A 22,425-nucleotide genomic window follows, 5' to 3' on the forward strand; every position below is an offset into this window, starting at 1 on the left:
TATATATATATAATACAGAAAACCTGTCAGACTGCTGCACTGAAGCAATGTGGCTTGGGGGCTTTCTTTTCTAATAATTCCCACTATTGTTATAATATTGTAGTATTGTAATATTGAACACATTACAAACAAATGGCTTAAATAAACTAAGGTTTGTTACTTGTTATTATAAACTGACCGTCCCCCAGACAGGAAAAATCCCTAACAAGCCTGGCCTTTCTTTCCTCTGGATCCTTTTGCCTGTAATATGACTTGTATTTGTTTTCAGAGCTCTGTTACACTGCCTAGATTTCTACTACTCAAACCTAAATTAATGAAGCTTAGGATACTACTTTCTAAACCTGAAGTACATAGTATACGTCCTTTAATGAATGATAGCTAAGCGCTAGATGATAACCAGAAGGAAGCTTTCACAAACTGGATGACTATTTATTCAAACGCACCATAAATTATATGCAGTTACCACACTGCTCCCATGAAACAATTTTTTGGGGGAGGGAACCTTTAAAAATAAGTCTAAAATTTTTAAAAATACTTTTTGATCTGTTGTGGTACCCAGAACTTTTAAAACATTCATGTATAGATATAAACAATGTTCTTCTTTGGAAGAACTCTGAAACTGTAATGTTTACTTTTAACTAAATTGCCATATATTTTAGGCCAAAAATCTGACTGGATTCAAGCCTTTCTCCCTCGTTCACAACCTCATAATTCACGTTAAGTTTTTTCCAAAGAAGAATTTGCTTTAAAAGTTTAAAAAAAAGAAAGGAAAGGAAAGAAAAGGAAGAAAAAGAAAAACCAGAAGATACCAAAGTAGCTGGAACTGAGAACGCAGGCCTGGCTGTTTCCACAGACCAACCCAGGCGGGTTCTGTGTGTCTCACTTTGCCATCCCGAGGCAGTTCTATTTTCTGTCACTTAGAAGCTCTGGGGCTATTTTAACCCTAGCAGACTCCAGTGGAGATTCCAAAGATGCCACTCTTCTTCAAAAGCCCAGCCCCTCGGCCCCGGCAGACCTCACATCGCCAAAAAGCAGGGAGAGCTGCCGGATGCCCCTGTGTCTGACTTCTCTGACCGAGGCTCTCTCCAGATGACTGTTAGCAGCTGAAACACAAAGTGGAACCTTGTCCTTTCTCTGGTTTTACTGAAAATGGACATTCTCCCCTGCCAAGAATTTTCTTGCAAACACTCTGCAATAAATACTCAGGAGTCTACAAAGCTACCGCTGGTCTTACTTTGTCTGAAAATCTGCCTAACCCATATTGTGAACCATTTTTGTCTGATTTTCAAAGCACCAGCAGAGTTTGAAAGAACAAGGTTGGATACAAACATGAAAAGCAGTTTTGGGAACTGAAGGAACTAGGTTGTGATGCACGCTCTTGCTCCTCCTCCGCGTGCCCCAGTGCGGGCGAGGGAAGCGATCCGGCCGCCGCAGCACACAGGAGCTGGTGGGCCGTGCCGGGGGCTGGCTCGCAGGCTCCCGGGTGTGACCCCGATGCCCACACAGAAGCAGCCTGCCACGGGCACTGCCGCTAGGAGACCGCAGAGCAGCTGTCTCCGGCTTTCCCTATTTATCAACACTCGCATTTGCTAAGATGGTCCCACATGACAACTGCAACTCCGAACTGGGAAGTACAGCTGCCAAGGCACGCCGAGCAACGGAAGGAAAGAGAAAGGGGCAGCTCACGCTCTAGATGAAGGACAGCGTTTGTACATCACTTTTTCAAAGAAGAAAGAAGGGACTGGAACAAGATGTAATTAAGATGCGTTCTGCTGTGAGAGACTTTAATAGGACCACCAGGTACAATCGATCACTCTGAAGTCCCCTGGCCCAGGAGACAAGCGGGGCACAAATCTAGTCCAAATACGAGGCCTGCCTCTTCCTAGAGGAACATGAGCATTCCCTTATCAAAGCACCCTTCCCAGGAGCCTCTGTGTGCCCTTCTCGAAATCCCACAGAGGCCTCATGTGGGCCAGTGAAGTGCGGGAAGACGGAAGGGGAGGAAGAGGGGAGGGAGGAGGAAGTGGAGGGAGGGAGAGAGATCGAGATCCAGGCAGTGCCCTATGACCTGCGCACACAAACACACACACACACACACACACACACACACACACACACGCAGTCAAGTATCAGAATGCCCTTTGTTTCTGAGACCCAGGAATTTTCACTGTACTGTTTTCTATTTTGATCTACATTAATAACTTCAGTTAGGCTTCATTTGGGGGCAATATACATCGTTTAAAATCAAGATTATGAGCCTTACCACATGGGAGGAAATTACTAAGCCAAATTTCTCCTACACTGTGTAATTTGTACTCTGTATATTTAGAGATCTGAGTATACAACTTAAGCTTCTAATTGATATCACTCTCTAAAAATAAACCCGCAGAGACTGTATCTTCCTACCATGGTGATTCTGCAGGAAAAGCAAAGGACAAGGTCTCGGCTCATCAACTCTGGGCTGCTATATGATGCAAGACCACAGGTCCAGGTATTCCCCTGGCGGCCAAGTTCATTCGGTACTTCTAAATGTTCCATCTGGCTGCTTACCCAAAGAGAACAACAATGTCTCTCTAGCGGTCAGGAGGTCCCACTTCACGGCTTCTCCTGTTCTCTGCCAGAGAACCTGTGCAGTCAGTGCTAGGCTGGAGAAATCTCTCCTTTTCGCCTAGAGAGTATCTCACTGACTCAAAACAGTACTACACAAAAATGAACGAGGAAGATGGATGGACGGCCATGCTTCCAGAATCTCCTGTGATTATGACTTCCTTACAGTCTTCAAGGCTCCCCTTTGCCGAACGGTACGGGGCAAAGCCCTTCACGATCTGCCTCCTGCCCACCTCTCCAGGTTCATCTCCGACCCCTCTCCTCCTACGTTACTGTCTCACAGGCTGCCCCAGGCTGTGCCTACCCATGTTAACGCCCTGCCTGGAATGTCCTCGGCTGTCCTCCTGGCGGACTGACCCAGTCTTTAAGTGTCACTCTTGGAAATCTTTCCTCAGGACCCCATGTGCTTCTTCTTTGTTTCCACAGAACTTCATAAACACACTATTATGTAACTAGTCCACTGTGGTACGTAATTTTCAATGTCTATTAAGCACTGGACTCTTAACTGTTTAAATGCAGAGGTAAGATTTTTATTTTTTTCCCCTCCAATGCTTTATACTGTGTTTGACATATACTAAGAAATTGGATGTTTCCTAAATAAATATTCCAGCCTAAGAATCTAGGAGTTCATTTTGTTAAAAAAAAAAAAAAAAAAAAAAAAAAAAAGATTATGAAGAGGCCTCCTATCTGAAATATGCAAGGCAATGCTCTTAAGCTATAAAAATTCCTGGTTTGTTTCTAAGGTCTAAATTTGTTCCTACACATCAGTATGAAAGAATCTCAAAGTTCTTTGCTTCAGCCAAAAAAACAACATTTATCAAACTTATGGCTGCAGAGTTGCCTGCTGATACTCCTAATGCAAACATGTCCTAGTCTCTACAGAAAATGTACGCACACAAAATACACAAGTCAATTAATTCTAGAAAAAACCCTAAAACACAGATTCATAAACTTGAACTCCATTCACATAAACCGTATCCACTGAACGATGTTCCCAAGGAACTGTGAGCCAGCTCCATCTGTTGTTCATCAGGGTTATTTTTAAACTGGTATTAAACTCAGTAATTTGGCTGTAGCCTAACCGTCTAACCTGAGTGAGTGCAAACCAAACCCCAGGCTGGGAAAGCAGCTCAAAGCAGGGGATCTACCTCCCACGCACGAGGCCCTAGACTCACTCCCCAGAAGCACAAAGGAAAAAAAAGAAGCATCTTAATTCCTCAGTGTCCTATCATACTGTTAGTGAAATAAACTCCCAAAGCATGTAAGGACACATACGTACGTGAACAGATACACAAAATGTGTATCTCTGCAGACACACATCGCTGGCCACAGCCTCCGAAAGTATAAAGTTTCAGTCCCATACACTGCCAATCTCATGTGAGCAGTTAAGGTCTAATAAGGTCTCGTGTGAGCGGTCATCAACTAAGGTCTAATTTCTACCGAAATAATTCTGACAACGCAAATTTCTGTTTACGGCAAGACAGAAGCACACTCTTTGCATGATTCATGGTATATGTGAAAAATGTATGTATTTATATAGCACACAGGGGCATATTTTGATCGAAATAACAAACCAGACCTTTCTGAATCTACCATCCATTCACAACTGTTTTTCAAAGCTTAGAAAATTATCATTCAGAAAAATACTACATTTCTTTTTATCTGATATTCATAATACCTGGGTTCCAAATGAACTTCACAAATCTTAGATAATCTCTGCAAAAATAGCAGCAGATAACCACAGAATTAACTCACAAGTCCTAACAGCTCTGTTTACTGTCAAGTTCTTATCACAGGCTCTTAAACAGCCAACTTTCAGTTGTGAGGTACAGGCAGAAACCGGGCAGAAAAGAATCTCCTGTTTTATAAGGTAGCTTAAGCTTTTATAAACCAGCTGGATATTGAATATATTAACCTGTTCTGCTTTCTAATTGCTTTCACATGAATAAGCCCTTTTTTTTTTGAGACAGGATCTCACCATGTAATCCACCCTGACCTTGAGTTCACTATGTAGCCTAGGCTAGCCTCAAACTCTTAGTGATCCTCCTGCCTCAGCTTCTCAAGTGCTGGGATTACAGACGGGCACCACCACACCTGGCAAGAATAAGTCTTTTTTTTTTTCTTTTTTTGTATTGGGAATCCAACTCGGGACCTTGTACTTGCCAGGCAGGCACCTGTCCCACTAAGCTATATCCCCAGCCACTAAGAATAAGTCTTAACTGGTTAATCAGACCATAAGTAATTGGAAGACAAGGACCTCAGCTTTATTTCATTGCCAGTTGATTTTTTTTTTTTCCTCTTTTTGACACAGGGTCTGGCTATGTAGTCAGGCTGAACTTGAGCTAGCTCACTCTGTAGCCCAGGCTGGTGTTGAACTCGAAATAATCCTCTTGCCTCAGCCTCCTGAATGCTGGGATCACAGGCATGCCCCACCATGTCCAGCTACAGGTTGATTTTTAAGCTTTTCTTGCCTTAGCAATCATGTCTCGTGTGTGTGTGTGTGTGTGTGTGTGTGTTTTCCAGGGCCTGAACCCAGAGCCTTTACACTGAGCTCCATCCCTACTTCTTTTTCTTTTAATTTTTTTTTATTTTAAAGAATAAAAGGATAACATAATAATAGGGGGGACTTAGCAAATTACAGACAAAATGGTAGGAAATTATCAATGGTTATCGTTTTACATATTATTATCTACAAAATACTTTCTCAGGAAAACAAATAGACAAATAATAGTGAGTTAGACACAAAAGAGGTAGGAGATTATCAAGAGTTGTTGTGCTATACTTTGGTATCTTCAAAGTGGCTTCTAAAGAAAATAAATAGAGCTATACATGAGTGACCTATTGAAAAATCATTAACTATTCTCAATGGTTGTTGTAGGAAACACATAATAATAAACATACATTATGAAATAGGATAGGAACATTACAAACTTAACACAGTTATGGATAGATTAGTAGGAAAATATCAATGGCTGCTGTAATACGTGGTGGTATCTTCAAAGTGGTTTCTCAGGAAGACAGAGATATGCAAGAAGGATCTAATAAGTAGTTACAGCCTAAGGGTTGTCAAAAATAGTGTATTACCTCCTCACCAGTGACTCCTTTCACTGAGGTATGACGGCTGGAAGGAAGGCCAGGATTGAAAAGAAGGACCGAGAGACTTGCACCTGTTTTGTGTCTAGCAGCAGGCTGTTTTCTTGTTCCTCCATAGTCATGATTACCCAGGGCTCCTCGATGGAGATGACGGTCTGGCCAGAGGGAGAGGGCAGAGCATGCCCCAAGCCCTCTCATTCCTGTTGGACTAACTGGTAGCATGGGTCTGAGCTCTGGGGCCTCCACCTCAGAGGGCAGACCGATCTCCAGTGGTCTCCTTTGCATCCAGGGCACGGCCCATGGGGCCTCTTAGGGCAGTTCCTCTTGAGGTGGCCTGGCTTTTAACAGTGGTAGCAGATCCTACTTCTTTTTGTATTTTTTATTCTGAGGCAGGACCTCACTGAGTCATTGAGCTCCTCAGGCTGGGCATGAACTTGTGATCCGCCTGCCTCAGCCTCTCAGTGTGTTGGGATGACAGGCAGACAGCAACAGCCCAGCTTTATGCGTCTCCTTGTCAGGAACATCCATCCTCTCCCTCGGCGGGAGGCTAGAGCCACAGGGACGCAGTCCTCTGTGCCCAGCCAACTGACTCATGGTAAGAATCTACCCAGAGCAGAGCAGCCGGCCGTGGTGATGCGGCCCTGTCATCTCAGCACTCGAGAGCCTGAGGCAGGAGGATCGCCATGAGTTTGAGGCCAGCCTCGACTACACAAGCAAGTTCAAGGTCAGTCTGCCTTACACAGTGAGACCCTGTCTCAAAAAACAAAGGATCTACCCAGAGAAAAAAGATGGGAGAAACAAAGGAAAAATAAAAATGCTACCAAGTCACAGATAATACAAAATTTATATAAAAATTCCAAAAGAACCTATGACAAATTCATGGTAGAACTAGTAAGAGTTCACAAGGTTGATATGCAGATGTAAAAATAACACCATTTGAGGTACTAGCAATAAAAATTGTAAATTTTAAGGAAATAACATTTTAAATGACAATGGAGTAATAAGAGAGCTAGGAAAACAGGTACAACCCTTATTAAAGATTAGAAATAACCATGAAACACATGAATGAAGAACCATGTCATGTTCCTAACTAGAAAATTATGAAAATATAAATTCTTCCACAGCTGCCCTCTGACTATAACGTAATAATCAAATCCCAAGCCCAGGCTTCATGAAACCAGACAAGCTGTCCTAACTTCACATGGAAAAGCAAAGACTAAGAATAGCCCAGGCAGTCTTTAAAAAAAGAACACTGTGAATGGACTTACTCTGGCAGGTGTTAAGATTTATTATAAAGCTACAATAATGAAAGCACTGTGAAACCAATGCTGGAATGAACAAACAGAACACAACAGTGGAATATCTTTTAATGTAAGCCCAGAGCCAATCGTAGTGACGCAACGCCTGTAATCTCAGTACTCAGGAGGCTGAAGCAGGAGTATCACCATCAAGATTTGTCATTCTAATTTATCCATGATCCAAAGTATTTGAAAACTCAACAGATACATATAAGTGAATATAGAAATGAAACAAATTTCGTAAAACAAATATACGTATTTATGTCTGTGTATGTATACTTGTATACAGGTATTGCATATGGACGTGTTTACTTATATAGATATATAATATGTGCATTTGGGCTGGGGATTTAGCTCAGCGGCACAGCACCTGCCTGGCAAGCACAAGGTCGTGAGTTCGATTCCCAGTACTGAAAAAAAATAAAAATAAAAATAAACCCCAGCCCCTGGGCCATTACAATTTAAAAACTGTCCCATGACTTCTTGGCCTTTGACTAACATTAAGTGTAAAAACCTGTCCTAAGGGAACGTTTGTAAATGCACACAAGGAAACACATGGAAGAATGTTCACTGGAACACAAATACACACACACACACACACACACATTTATGAGAGTGAAAGAAAAACAATTAGATCTCTTCAACTGTATCTGAGCTGGGGTGGTGGTGCACACCTGTCATCCCAGCTACATGGGGAAATCAAGGCCAGCCTCCGCTACATAATAAGACCCTGCCTCAAAGAAAAAAACTGTATCTGTAATAACAATTTTTAAAAAAAAATCTGAAGCATACATGGCATGGATGCTCTTTTTCATCTAAAGGCATGGGCAGGGGCTGGGGATTTAGCTCAGCAGCACAGCGCCTGCCTAGCAAGTCCAAGGTTGTAAGTTCGATTCCTGGTACCAGAAAAAAAAAAGGCATGGGTGCTCTGCAGATGAGGCCTCACTAAGAGGCCCCGGCTGGACTCAACCTACGGTCCCCCAGCCTCAGCCTCTGAACCAGTGGGGATTATGGGTACATAGGGTACCATCAAGCCCAGGCGAGCACAGAACTCATGGGAAAAACAAAACCAACTACCAGCAAGAAAGCTTAAAGAGGAAAAGAGGAAAGAAAGTAGAGCACCAATGATTTTTCTGCTTTTCTATAGAGAAATAAACTTACTGGTGGTAATACTGAAGAATAATTTGGTGATTGTTAGTAATCTTACATATTAAATGAAAATAGACATGAACCACACATTATATTTTACCTATACCCTTTAAATAAGTTTTGACTTAATTTTTACCTCATTAAAAAGAATATTCCGTTTAATGGTAAGCTAAAATTATGACATAAATTTACTTAAACTTATTGCAGAAAATCTTAATGTCACCATCTTACCTATCTACCCACCCATGTATCTATCCTTCAATATTACGTGAAAGCCCTTATAAGCAGAAGCGCCATGAAAATCAGCTGCTCTACTAAGAAATACATCTGTTTCATATTATCGACTTCAAAACCAAATTTCAGTAGATCTAGATGGAAGCCTAGGAATCCACATTATTTAAAAGCTACAAGAAGGGACTGAGGATATAGCTCAGCAGCACAGCACCTCCCTGGCAAGTACAAGGTCCTGAGTTCAATTCCCAGTACCAAATAAATAAATAAAAATAAATAAAAGCTACAAGGATGATTCTGATATTTCTGGTGAGACCTACAGACCTATTAATATCTATACCAAGTGGAAGCAATATTATCAGGCACTGACAAAACAGAAAAGCTATGCCTTCTATGCACAAGGACTTTAAAGTCTGGTAGTGAGGCAGGAGATTAGGGCACAGCAAAACGGCCGAATAATTGGGCGTGACCAGCCAGCTGTGGAGACCTGGGAACCAGAGATGGGCACAGAGCACAGCCACCCTCCCTCCGCGGGGCACGCTGCTTCTCCTGCTCTACCTGGCCCATGCTCACTCTGCACAACCTTCTTTTTCCGAGTGCTTCTTTTTCTTCTTCTTTTGCGCTAAGTAAACTTTCCTTTTCACTGGTTGTTCCACCCAATTCTTCGAGTAAGGCAAGGAGAGCCGGGAAAGGGCTGGTAGTCACCACAACACCTGGTCACAGTGTGAGGGAGTGAGTATGTGCAGAGATAGCGACAATGTACTGCGCAAGTAACCAGCGCTACTGAGGAAAGGGCTGAGCCACCGGCCTCACTAATCCCTAGGCCCCTTGACCCCGGCCCCCACAGGGCAACCTTCTAAGTTGCTCCCTTCGCCTGGCCCTCTGCTCCTCCACGGGGAAGAACAGCTCAGCTCATGCTGACAACCCGAGGGCCACTAAGGAGGCGGAGGAGGCAGAGGAAACACTCACTGGTGGCCTTGGGTGTGGACTAGTGCTGCTCGCTCTCCACTCCTCTAGAGAAAGGCCTGGCCTGCAATGCCCACACCCTGCACTGCGTCTCCAGCGCTGGGTCTCACGGCAGGGGTGCGGCCAGGGGCCACACAGCAGGCGGGCCCTACACAGCCAGTGGGCTGCGGAGCAGCTAGGAATTGGCTCTGCATTCCGGCTCTTCTCCAGCGTACTTTTCTGAAGGGAAGAAGTTGTAGGAAACCAAACCACATTGTCCAACCCAGGTATTAAGAAAAAAGGGCAAAAAAGTTAATACTATTTTATCGTTTTAAAAATAAAAATAGATGACTTTGTGTGTTCTCAATTTATTCAGAGCTCAGAGGCAGAGGAGTCTCTGAATGGTACTCCAAAGGCTAATAAGCGCCAGCACGGAGGAACAGGGGTGAGGGGCTCCCTCTGGCTTGAACTGCAAACGCATGAAGGAGCAGCTCTGGATGAAGGCGTGTTCTCCAAGCAAGGAAAGAAAGCAGAAGTTCAGAGCGTGCTGGGCCAGGCAAGGGAACAGCACCAGTAGAATCAAAGAGGAAAACTTACTGAACACCCCGAGTTGATTACACAACTACACTCTTAAGGAAAAAATTTCAGCCCAGGAAGAGATTTTGTTCCACTTGGCTAGAGTGTGGGCGAAACAGAAAAAAACAAATAAAAATAAAAAGGTCAGAAAGTTAGTCTCCTCAGTGGGAGTGGCAAATTGAGAGTTGTCTGCCAAGAAGGCAACGGCAGCTCCGGGACAGCTGCAGACGCAGCGGAGAGAAGGCCTGCAGGAGCCCAAGCAGGAGGCCAGGGCACCGAGCACAGACACCAGGCACACAGGCAAGGGACAGTGACCACCCGGGAGGCGGAATGGTCACCGAAGGGTGGGATGCCTGGCCCAAGGGAACAAAGCCGCTACTGTATCAGTTTGTTTTCTTCCACACATGGCAGAGCAGGGATCAAGGAAAGTCAACACTTACCTACATCTAGAAGAAGCACTTTCCCAAACCTTCCAGATGTTATCTATTTTTCTAGCACAGACAAAAAGTAGATTTAAGAGCCAAGTTTACTTTCCCAAATAAATAAATTTAAACAAGGTCCAAATATCTTGTTTCCATCAATGCAAGTATATTTTACTACTAGAAACCAAATGACAAAAACCAAATGAATCTTCAGGATGAAAACGAATGCTGTGTGGGAACACGGCTGAACAGACGCGCTGGAAGGCAAGTCATGGGCAGGTTACTCCGTCTAGCTGAAGTCCCGAGGGTCTGAAGCCAGATGGAAACGTGCTGCCCTCTAGTGACGCCAACTCCTCACAGCTAACGTGGCCTTAGCAGCCAGTGAGGGAAATGAACGCTCGTTACTAGAAAACTAACTAGTCTTCATTTATTTGTGGCTGACCATAAGAAAAGGAATGGAACAAATAATTACCGGGTAAGCCAGGAGTAAAGTTTTGGTGCACAAGAGCTTAGAAATATATCTAACAATCATTCACTAATTCAGGATGGTTAAGGAAATGCCAACAAAGAACAGGGTAACAAAATGAATTACAAAATATGGAATGTTTACATTTTATGGGAAGAATTCATTCCTTAAGACCTAACTCATGTAAAAAAAAATTTTGTTTTAAAGACAAGCTCTTGCTTTGTAGTAGCCCAAGCTGGCCTTGAATTCACTGTGTAGCCCAAGCTGGCATTGAATTTGCGGTGATCCTCCTGCCTCAGCCTCCTGACTGCTGGGATTACAGGCATGCGCCACCATGCCTGGCTTCTTCAAACATATTTTTAATGTACAATAAATTATTTGGCAGTCTGTCAAGCTCTTAGAAAAAAATTTAATTTCATCAAATCAGACAAAGCAGATTTTAAAGCAAAAAAGTACTGAGTGAGATCAGTATTTATTTTTGTTGTTTTGAGACAAGGTCTCGCTGTGCAGTTCAGCTGGTCTCAAACTCAGTCATCCTCCTGCCTCAGCCTGCATGCACCACGATGCCCACTTCAATACTTAGTTTAAATTCAACCTTAAGCCTGTTAAGGCATTAGTTAGGCTCCCTTGATTTAGGACTACTAACTATAAGCTGCCTCTCAGAAACGTAAATGTATAAAATGAATTTGGGCTTAGGGTATGAGAAAAGTTAACTGAGTTTTAAGCCACTTTGATTAACTTCAAGTAACAGATAGAGCTACTCCTGCCCTAGAATCTTGGCCAGAGTCAGCTCTTTCAGTGCAAAAATTCAAACATGGAAACCTACAATAACCAAACAATCCTGAGAAGGAAAAACCAGAACAGCTTGATGTCACCGGGAACCTCCGGGCAGTCGGAGGCCGAGGCACCGTGAGGCCGCAGGGAAAGCAAGCAGCTGGCGGCCAGGGACCACAAGTAAGAAGCGGGCAGGGCAGGCACGCACTCCACACCTGGGCTAACCAAACGTGTGGGCTGCATACGGGTCCCATTCTAAAACTCCCATCTATCAGCGTTCCAAATTGATGGTGATCTCCTCAGAAACAACCTGAAGACCCTCAAAATGAAGCCCTCGGCACCGAGGTGCTCTTGTCCAGAAGCAACGTGAACCTAAGCAGAGGCTCTGGGGTAGCAGCCAGGAAACCCGGATATCCTGAAAAACCAAAGACGGACGGTGCCAGTCTCCGAGAGGTCACAGAAGAAAAGAAACTCAGGGCATGCGCAACAGAACCAAACCCCAGACCCGCATCCCAGGACTAGAGAAGAGCTCCTCGAGCTCCTCAGCACGAGGCTGAGGAGACCGCACACAGCGATCAGCACAGTGCAGGCAGAGCACTCCTAGAGGAGGACGGGAAACCTCAGGCCCTCTGCGCTCTCCTGATTTCCAGTGTTTTCTCCTTCTTTTTCTCTGTGCCTCTCCCTGCCACTTTCCTATTTTTTCCAACTGTGCCACTGTACATGTCTCTTAAAAATTCTTGTTTTTATTCTAATGAAAATTTAAAAAGAAATTATACAAAAATAAAGTTTTTAATTATACTTTTTTTTTTTTTTTGAGACAAAGTTTTGCTATGTAGCCCAGGCTGGCCTTAAACTTTCTATGCAGTCTCAGCTGACCTCAAATGTGAGATGCTCCTATCTCATCTTCCTGCGTGCTGGGATTGCAGGAAATTATACTTTTTGACATGAATATTACCAACCTTTTTTTCCCCGGTCTGAAATCTAGATATATTAAAGCATTATGCCTATGAATAATGAGAGAAACTATTAAAAATACTTGTCACACAAATAATATTTGGTGACAATAATATTATGAGAAAGCAAAGATCGAAGTTCACAGAAAGTATATTAAGTGTAGCAGCACACTCAGTAGGATGAGGCAGGAGAGGTGCCCAAAGTTCGAGGCCAGCCTGGGCTACATAGTGAGTTCAAGGCCTGCCCGAACTACACAACGAGACCTTGTCTCAAAAAAAAAAAAAAAAGGAGGGGCTGGGGATTTAGCTCAGCGGCAAAAGCGCCTGCCTGGCAAGCGCAAGGTCGTGAGTTCGGTTCCCGGTATCGGAGAAAAACCAAAAAAAAAAAAAAAAAGGAAAAGAAAAGAAAAGAAAATATTTGAGACAGGATCTCGAGAAACTGATCAGCTTAGCCTCAAACTTGTGATCCTCTTGCCTTAGTCTCCCACATAGAGCTAGGATTATAGGCTGAGGCCACTACGTTCAGCTAGATTTAAACTATTTTTGATTAAAAAAATATGATTTTTGTCTTATTTCACTCTTTGGGGATATTTACAGAAGTTGAAGAACAATTTTAGTTATTCCGGTGGGGCTGGGGATTTAGCTCAGCGGCAAAAGCGCCTGCCTGGCAAGTGCAAGGTCGTGAGTTCGGTTCCCGGTACCAGAGAAAAACCAAAAAACACACACACACACAATTTTAGTTATTCCTTTCTTTTAAGCCTTTGAAAGGGAAGGAGAATTAAGATGTGTTATGCACAGGTACCAACTTCCCATGTGTAACCATTACAAACTGCAGCCATACACTAATAAAAATATTTTTTAAAAGATTTCATTGAAGAAGTTTCTCTTTAAAATAGGAAACAAAAATAACAGTATATAAGCAAGGTGTGGTGGCACACACTTGTAATCCCAGCACTCAGGAGGCTGAGGCAGCAGGATCACCGTGCGTGTGAAGCTGGCCTGGGCTACCTAGTGTGACCCTGCCTCAAAAAGCCAAAAAAAGCAGCAGCAAGATATATCACGTACAGGTACAAGTTCCCCGTCATGAATGTGAGCACTATGTATATCTAAAATGTACCAACAGAATTTTTTAAAGCCACAAAAATAAATAAATAAATCCATCTCACCAGTGTCATTGGCAAGGGAATCAGGACCAGATCCTCCCAGGGTGGCTTTAAACTCCTCCTGAAGACGATATGCTCTTTGCAGGAGAGCTTCAAGTTTATGGATGAATTCAGTACTGATAATGTCCTACAAAGAGAAGAAGAATGTATAACAATATTAAAAGTCTAAACAGAAAGTTTATTTTTAAGTAAAAGACAGGGAAAGAGAAGGACATAAAAATCTACCGTTAGGCAGCAGAAAAAATATCACAATGGAAGTTATAAGATTTGGGTTCTAGCTGTCCCTTTGGCAAAATGATTTCAGGTCTCAGGGTTTCAGTTTATCTGGAAATTAAGGGCCAGGCTAGCCCAGGGCTTCTCAGAGGAAGGTCCCGGGGCCAGCAGCACCACTGTCATCTCGGGACAGATTAGCAATGCCAGCACACCCTAACGAATTACAGACCTGGATGCGGGGCCCCTAAACCCATTTCAGCAAGCCCTCCAGGTGATTCTGATGCATTCCCACTGTTCTAGCACCAATAATAACTTTATACTCCTTATTTCCCATTACTTTAAGTAGAATCTTAATTTCCCAAAATATTCCAGGCCTACAGTTCTAGTCCCCCAAAACTCAACTGGCAAGAATTAGTCCACTGAAACAATCAGTAAGGACTAGTCCAGTTCTTCCTCTCTGTGACTTCTATGAATATCACCACACTTAAGCAAACCCAAAGCACAAAACAGGTTCTTCAAAACTTCGCAAGGCTGGGCACAGTGGCATACACCTCGAACCCCAGCTACTTGGCAGACTAAGGCAGGGAGATACCAAGTTCAAAGCCAGCCTGGGCAGCAAGGTCCTGGGGAGAGGGGATTGAAGATACAGTTTAGTGGTCTTTGGGCTCAATCCCAAGCACTGAAAACAACTTCCTAGAATACATACAATAAGTGGGTACGATGAATGATAACTAACTGAACAGAAAGCACCCAATAATTCCTTCGCATAGTCCAAAGGGAGATAAAAAAGAGAAGTTCTATTAAATGTCGGAGGGATCAAGGACGCTACATTAACACTGAAGATACTTCAACTCTTCCAGTAAGAACCCGCTCTCCAGTAAACCCCTTACATCTACGCTCTCCTCAGCAATGGCATCTCCTGCACCCAGCTTAATGGAGCCGCAGGCGTCGTCCTCAGCCTGTCTGCTGCGGAAGGTGAGCGCTTGCTCCCATCGGCGCAGGGCCTCTTCGAACAGTTCCATACCTAGGAAGTGAGGGCAGAGCAGTCACAGATGAAGAAAAGCACGCCAAAATAAGGTTGTGTGGAGGCTGGGGTGTTCTCCTGTAGCATCAGTAACAGCACAGTCTCCCTGTGATTTTGGCACCAAATAATGACTTTTTACTCGTTATGTCACATTACCTTAAGTCGAATCTTAACTTTCCAAAGTATCCTGGGCCTACAGTTCCAGTCCACCAAAACTCAAGAGAGAAAATGGTCAATGTGTCTTCTTTCTTATTTTTAAAAAATAACTCAGATGCGGCAGGGCGTGCGGTGGCATAGCCCTGTAATCCAAGCACTCAGGAGGCTGAGGCAGGAGGATTGTCCCAAGTTTAAGGCCAACCTGGGCTACACAGTGAGTTCACGGGCAGCCTGAACTACAGAGTGAGACCCTATCTCAAAAAACCAAAGCAAAGCAAAAGAAACAAACACAAAACTCCCCTCAAATACACACGGTACTTAGAATTTTTCTAGAACATTATTAATTCATCAGAAGGTCAACATTAATGGTTAATTTTTATAGTCATACAACTATATTTCAAAATATCCCTCTAAATAGAAAAAAACTACTTTACAACTTCTATCAGGCTTGTAAATTCTCAGAAAGGAACAGTAAACCTGAGAGAAAGCAGCATAAAAGTCCAAAATGAACTGTTTACCGCCAGGTATGATGGTGCATGCCTGTAATCCCAGCACTCAGGAGGCTGAGGTAGGATGTCTGTGAGTTTGAGACTGGGTTACATAACGAGTGAGTTCAAAGCCAGCTGGAGCTACATAATAAGACCTTTCTCAAAAAATGCCTTTACCATATTTTTCCCCAAATGGTGTCCTAAACCATTATCTCATGTTGCTGATTTAGATGGATAAACTGGTTAGTAAGAATTAAAATTCTGCAAGATACTCATAAAGGGTTGGCTACGGTCCAAGCAGGAATTTCACTTCCTTCCTTACAGAAAATTTTTATGGGAGATAAAACAGTGACTACCTCTTTTACCTGCAAGTGAAAAAACAAAGGCTTATCAAAATAATTACGTACTTCAAAAAAAAATCAAAATATAGTAAAACTTCAAATTTTGTACACATATAAAAGAAAAAGGTCTTTAAAAAGCTGCTCAAGAATCCAGACAAGCCGGACACAGTGGCGCAGCACCATAAGCCAGACATGGTGACACACACACTCCCAGCACAAGGGAGGCTGAGGCAGGGGGACTGCTGTGAGTTCAAGACCAGCCTGCGTTACACAGCGAGACCCTGTCTCAAAAAAAAAAAAAAATCCACACGAGACATTCTCAATAGATTTTTAGGAAATAGTATGTGAAAAATACCTCTACTCTAAAGTCATTATTTCTTCAATTATCTGTAGAATCTAGGACCCTAAACAGAATCTTCAAGTGTAATGTAGGCTTTTCCTTCTTGTTGATTTTCTGTGGCAAAGAACATCCTTTCAATTTTCATCCTAAAAATTTATGCTTTTACAAAACAATTACACACATTATTCTATTAAAAAAACAATGCTATCCACCCTCCTTTCTGCCCTAAGTCCAATGCCTTCATCCTTTCTTTTCTTACTATCTTCTCTATCCATCCAGTTACTAAGGATGAGCACAGGAAGAATTACCTAACAGCGGACTTGTGCAAAGATAAAAGCTGCTTCCTTAGGAAGTATACAGAGCACGACTCAGACTACCACGTAAGAGATGAGTGATGCGTATAATGACCCACAGGGCTCCTACCCACAGACTGCTTTACGTATCTAGGGGACCCTAATTCCAATTACCAGTGTCCTCATGAAAGAGGTGCAGGGATATTGGACATGCACAGAGGAGAACATGCTGCGAAAACCAACACAGAGACGGAGTGATGAGGCCACAAGACAAGGGATGGTGGCAGCCACCAGCAGACGGAAGAGGCAAGAAATGCCTCCTCCCCTCCCCTCCAAAGGAACAGGCGACATACAAACAGAGGTACTGACGCCTGGTTCTAGCTCAGTCACAACGAGCTCATACTTCTGGCCTCCCAAACTCTGAGTGAATAAATTTTTGCTGTTTGAAGCCACCGCATTTATAGTAATTTGTTACAGCACTCTAGGAAAACTAATACAATTTGTATTACATTACATACTATGCAGCCTGATTCAACAGACATGAAAACCATTTAAAATCACAGTTGTTTTTCTTAGAACTCACTTTTTTTACTTTCAAATTAAATATGAGCACAGTATTTAAAATTTTATCACCGTGTTCCTACCCATTAAGTACAAGTTCTCAGGAGTGGTCACAGGAATATTAACAAGTTTAACATCATCTTCATCCGCTTTGTCCCAGGAGTTAGAATTGCCACAAGCACAGCTGTGACAAGAATTGACACTCTGCACCTAAAATTAAGATTGACAGGTGTTATTTCACAGTTTCTCTTAGTGTGTTGTAATCTTTCATATTTACCACTTATATAAATCCTACTCCTAGTAAAACAGCCCATGTGATTTCTACCTTACGTAATCCTGATTCCATTCAAGTTAAGATGCCTATGACCCCAAGTATTCCAAGTCCCGTCTGTTCACAAGTACACAAGTAGAACAGTATTTGAACATAAACTGGATTTTGCATCAAAAATCAGGCAGTTATAGTATTACCTAGTTTATTCTGCTTTTAGAACTTTTTTCCCTTTTCTTCGGCGGAGGGGGTGCGGGAATCTTTAAAACAGGATCTCACTTTGTAGCCCAACCTGGCCCCAAATTCGCAACACTGCTGCCTCAGCTTCCTGAGTGCTGGGATTCCAGGCATGTGTGCCGCCACACCTGGCTATGGTCTGAGAACTTCTGTCCATGCTGCCTCCGCTAAGTGGTAAGTAAAAGCGTCTGTCATACGAGTCCTTCCCTAGCAGGGCCCGCTACACCAATCATTTCAATCACCTCGATGCAGACCACTACCAAACCCTTAATTTCAGTTATGTTATCTTTTTTTTTCCCAGTTATGTTTTCTTTTGGGAAACCTAGAACCACACTTCATTTGCTACGGGTACTCCCACTCTGCTCTTCCACTGGCCTCTCACAGTGACTCTGCATAAAAGGACCTCAGCTTCTTCCCACAGGAAAACCCCTCCTCTCAAGCGCACTTAACGAGACTCCCGCTTCCATAATTTCGCAAAAACAGAAGTCATCTTCCACATATGTCTTCTCACATCTTTTTTGTTTGTTTTATTTTTGTTTTTTTGAGACAGGGTCTCACTACGTAGTTCAGGTTGGCCTTAAATTCACTATGTAGCCCAGGCTGGCCTTGAACTTGCAGCAATCCTCCTGCTTCAGCCTCCCAAGTACTGGGATAACGGGCGTGAGCCACCATAGCTGGCTCTTCCGACATCCTTCAGACCCAGTTACCAAATGTTATGGGCCACGTTCCCTCCTTAGTATTGCTGCTGTCATGACCCTAATGTAGGCATCTATGGTACTGCCTGAGAGGGAAAAAACAGGGCCTGAGGGGCTGGGGATTTAGCTCAGCGGCAAAAGCGCCTGCCTGGCAAGCGCAAGGTCGGGAGTTCGGTTCCCGGTACCGGAGAAAAACCAAAAAAAAAAAAAAAAAAAAAAAAAACAGGGCCTGGTGGTACACACCTGGGATCCCAGCACTCAGGAGGTTGAGGCAGGAGGATGCAAATTCCAGGCCAGCCTGTGCTACACAGTGAGTTCAAGGCCAACCTGAAGTAGGTAGCAAGACCGTCTCAAACAAACAACAAAAACCAGCTTCAACTTTCAATTGAGAATATTCTAAACAGGCAGCACTCTGACTCTGAGGAAACCTAGATTACAGACTAGGTATATTCTTCATTATTCTGCTCAGTTTCACAGAACTGAAGTCTGCAGACCTTTACCTAGTGTTCTTGCCCCGGAAGAGCCTTGAAAATTTTAGTACATTTCTGATGGACATGGCGGCATACGGTTATAGCCCCAGCTACTCTGGAGGCTGAAATGGGAGCATAAGTTAAACCCAGGAGTGCGGGGCTGGGAATACAGCTCAGCAGCACAGCGCCTGCCTGGCAAGAGCAAGGTCCTGAGGGGCTGGGGATTTAGCTCAGCGGCAAAGCGCCTGCCTGGCAAGCACAAGGTCTTGAGTTCAGTTCCCGGTACCGGAAAAACAAAACAAAACAAAAAGAAAGAGCAAGGTCCTGAGCTCGATTCCTGGCACCAAAAAACCTCCCCAGAAAACCTAGGAGTTCAGGACAAGCCTGGACAACATAGTGAGACCCCATTTCTTTTTTTTTTGAGACCCCATTTCTTTAACTAAGAAAAAAAAGATGAAGTACATTTTTAGGTATTACAGGATGGCCAGCTATGTATTCCAGTGAAATACAGAAGCAAAGTACATAACAGAGTATGGTATTATGCAAACTAGCAGGAGAAGTGAACACACATGCTGACAGAGGCATGTGCTGTACTTTCTAGAAATATACATAAGAAATTGTTGACATTCATCTCCACGGAGCAGGACTGAGTGGATGGAGAAAACGTTTTTCACTGCGTATAGTCTTACCTGTTCTGTACTAAGGGGCAAGTGCATTCCCTACCTACTTTTATAATTAATTAGACTCCATTAGCCTTAAACAAATACAAACTTCCTTCCTCACTTGTCAGTCAATATTCTAGTGAGACTGAAGAAGCAGGGAGGCCTCTAGCTCACTAATTACTACCTGGAGAATGCAGCAAAGGAGCTGGGGAGCCCACGCAGCCTCACAGCCTGAGTGCAGCTCTGGCTGCACCAGCGAGCTGCTCACACAGACCCCGTCTGGAAGCAGCGCTCCCGCATCAAAGCTGCCTCCTAGGACTCTGTGGACTCTATCACTCACTCAGAGACACTTGGAACCATCGGCAAAAGGACGCTTATTCACCTGAAGAACAAACTCAACCATATGCTTTCTTTCTTTTTTTTTTTCGTGACAGGGTCTCGCTCTACAGTTCAGGCTGGCCTTGAGCTCACTTTGTAGCCCAAGCTGGCCTCGAACTCGCAATGATCCTCCTACCTCAACCTCCCAAGGGCTGGGATTACAGGCGTGCGCCACCATGCCCTGCTCAACCATATGTTTTCTTAAGGTTCTTTCTGTACCAAGAGTTATGTGTGTGACGCTTAAGCTAATAAGTAACAACAGATAAATAAACATAAGAAAAACAGTAATATATTTTTTACTTACAGAGCCCAAACTCTGTGCAGAACCTGAGTATTTACTGAAAAGTCCTCCATTGGCATAGTTACAAGACTGAGATCCTTTGTCTTTGGTGGAACTTAAAGACAGTGTCAAATTCTGTCTACTGCTGGAACAACTTGAACCTATTAAACAAACACATTCATATTAAAAGTATGAATAATTCCAGTGAAAATTTTCACACAAAACTACAAGTTTATATTATATTCATTCAGGAAGCTTCTAATTTTTAAAATAACTTCTTCCAATTGCGTAATTATTAAATACAACACTAAACCCACATCTCCTGTTTTTAACACTGAAAATTCCCTCTGCAATGAGGAGTAAAGCAGTCACCTGACTAACCAGAATGGTTCGCAATGGTCTTCATAATCAACATAAATGTACTGACAACCATGAACTTTCAAATTATACATTTAAAATATAAGCACTTCTTTTCCTGAAATACATCTAAACCGTATCCACACTGCATTACACTGTAATTGCAGCATAAGGGAGGCTGAGGCAGGAGGACAGCCGTGAGTTTGAGGCCAGTCTGAGCTACACAGTAAGTTCAAGGCCAACCTAAACTACGTAGCAAGACTCTGTCTCAAAAAAAGAAAAAAAACTATAAATTTATTTCCATATGTCAAATTTTGTTCAGTATGATTAATATATCAAAGTGATTCAACTACCAAATTTATTTTAATATGATACTTAAGTATAAATAGAAAGCAACAGATATGTATATCAAAAGTTGCACCTTGACACCATACTCTTAAGTCAAATAAGAATCTGTAGACCTTTACCTAATGTATGTAAACACATGTTTAAATATACTGTCTCTCTGGTATGAAAAACCAAAAGTATAAATAAGGACCAAAATGTATAATAGATACTGGGAAATGGAAAGAAAATGTTCAAATGGGGAGGGAGGGGAGCAAAGGAAAGAAGGGGCAAGAAAAAAAAAACAAGGAAAAACTGGAAACAAAGCTTTTGTAAATAAGGAGAGGAAGAGGGGTGGAAGGGAAGGGAGAATGGGAAAAAAAGCAGCAAGATATATCATGTGATGAATTCCCTATGATGAATGTCATCATGTATATCTAAAATGTACCAATAAAATTTTTACAATGCAAAAAAATTTATATATATATATATATAGTATTATCAGGAGTTATTTCCCAGCAGAATTTCAAATTATTTTTTGTTGACTTACCTGTTATGTGCTAATCTTTCTAAAATATATCTGTTATGGGTTTTTGGTTTTGATATTGCTTTCTTTTTGCAGTACTAGGGATTGAACCCACAGCCTTCAAATTGAGTTATACCCCCACCCTTTTTATTTTTTATTTTGAGACAGACCCTTGCTAAATTACTAAACTGCCCAGGTGATCCTCCTACCTCAGCTTCCCAGAGTGCTGGGATTACAGGCACGCACCACGCCTGGCTTCCAAAATGTTCTCCAAACAACAAGGAAGAAAGTTTTGGAGACTAAAACCCTGAAACCACTGTATTCCGGCCATGATTTACACATACAATCTCTTTTGTAGACTTAACTGGCCTGTTTCCACATACCTTTATCTGAGGCTGCTCGTCTAGCATATTCAAGCAGGAGGTGCTCTGGTTCCCATGGTAATATTTTTCCTTTCTTCTTCCCACGTCTTCTTTTAAAGTGACGGGCCAGAAAAATCACAGATATAGCACTCACTGCAGTTACCACAAATAACTTTTTAGCTACTGGCGAAAATTTAATCTGGAAAAGACACATTTAGTTTAAAAAAAAAAATCTCTTTTTCACTTTATTCACTAAGAATTAAGGCATTTAAAAACCATTTATTTTTAATCTACCCTATTTGTAAATATTTCAAAAATACCATGAGTTTATTTTCCAATGATAGCCCAGTTTGATTTTTCTTTAAAAACATTTTAACATAATAATTGGGCCAGGCGTGTAGTTCAGAGATAAAGCACCTGCATAATATACATGAGACCTTGTTCTCATCCCCAGCACTCAATAAATGTAATAATTTATTATGTGGTGTTCTGAAGTTCTCAAGTAAACAATATTATCTCCTCAAAATGGGAGAACAAAACAATTCAATTTGATGAATGTTGTTTGAGCAATAACAATGAACATAATTAAATCTTCTTAGTCATGGTACTTTTTAATTCTAGAAATCACTGGCCAGGTGTGGTGGCACATGCCTGTAATTCCAGCACTCGGGAGGCTGAGGCAGGAGGATTGTGGTGAGTCAAGACCAGTCGGGGCTACACAATGAGCTCAAGGCCAGCCTGAACTGCATAGCGAGAACCTGTCTCAACACGAC

The 22,425-nt window shown here is 42.6% G+C and overlaps 1 protein-coding gene and 1 long non-coding RNA gene across 5 annotated transcripts in view; one reads left to right on the forward strand and one right to left on the reverse strand.

Annotated features, from left to right (window-relative positions):
* Fam73a (family with sequence similarity 73, member A) overlaps positions 1-22,425 on the reverse strand; it is a gene marked incomplete at its 3' end in the record, with an annotated part of 84,704 nt that overhangs the window by 27,460 nt on the left and 34,819 nt on the right. For all 4 annotated transcript variants that reach the window (XM_005385215.2, XM_005385214.2, XM_005385213.2 and 1 more), the window contains 5 exon segments: positions 13,681-13,804; positions 14,781-14,914; positions 17,177-17,303; positions 20,108-20,244; positions 21,674-21,851. In XM_005385215.2, coding sequence (XP_005385272.1) covers positions 13,681-13,804; positions 14,781-14,914; positions 17,177-17,303; positions 20,108-20,244; positions 21,674-21,851 — 700 coding nt within the window.
* On the forward strand, positions 1,041-3,225 carry LOC102018740. The gene is made up of 2 exons (XR_260970.1): positions 1,041-1,800; positions 2,390-3,225. It is a non-coding gene; the product is annotated as an uncharacterized LOC102018740 (long non-coding RNA).

Source organism: Chinchilla lanigera, unplaced genomic scaffold (assembly GCF_000276665.1).
Source record: "Chinchilla lanigera isolate Chin_1 unplaced genomic scaffold, ChiLan1.0 scaffold00022, whole genome shotgun sequence".
NCBI lineage: Eukaryota > Metazoa > Chordata > Mammalia > Rodentia > Chinchillidae > Chinchilla > Chinchilla lanigera.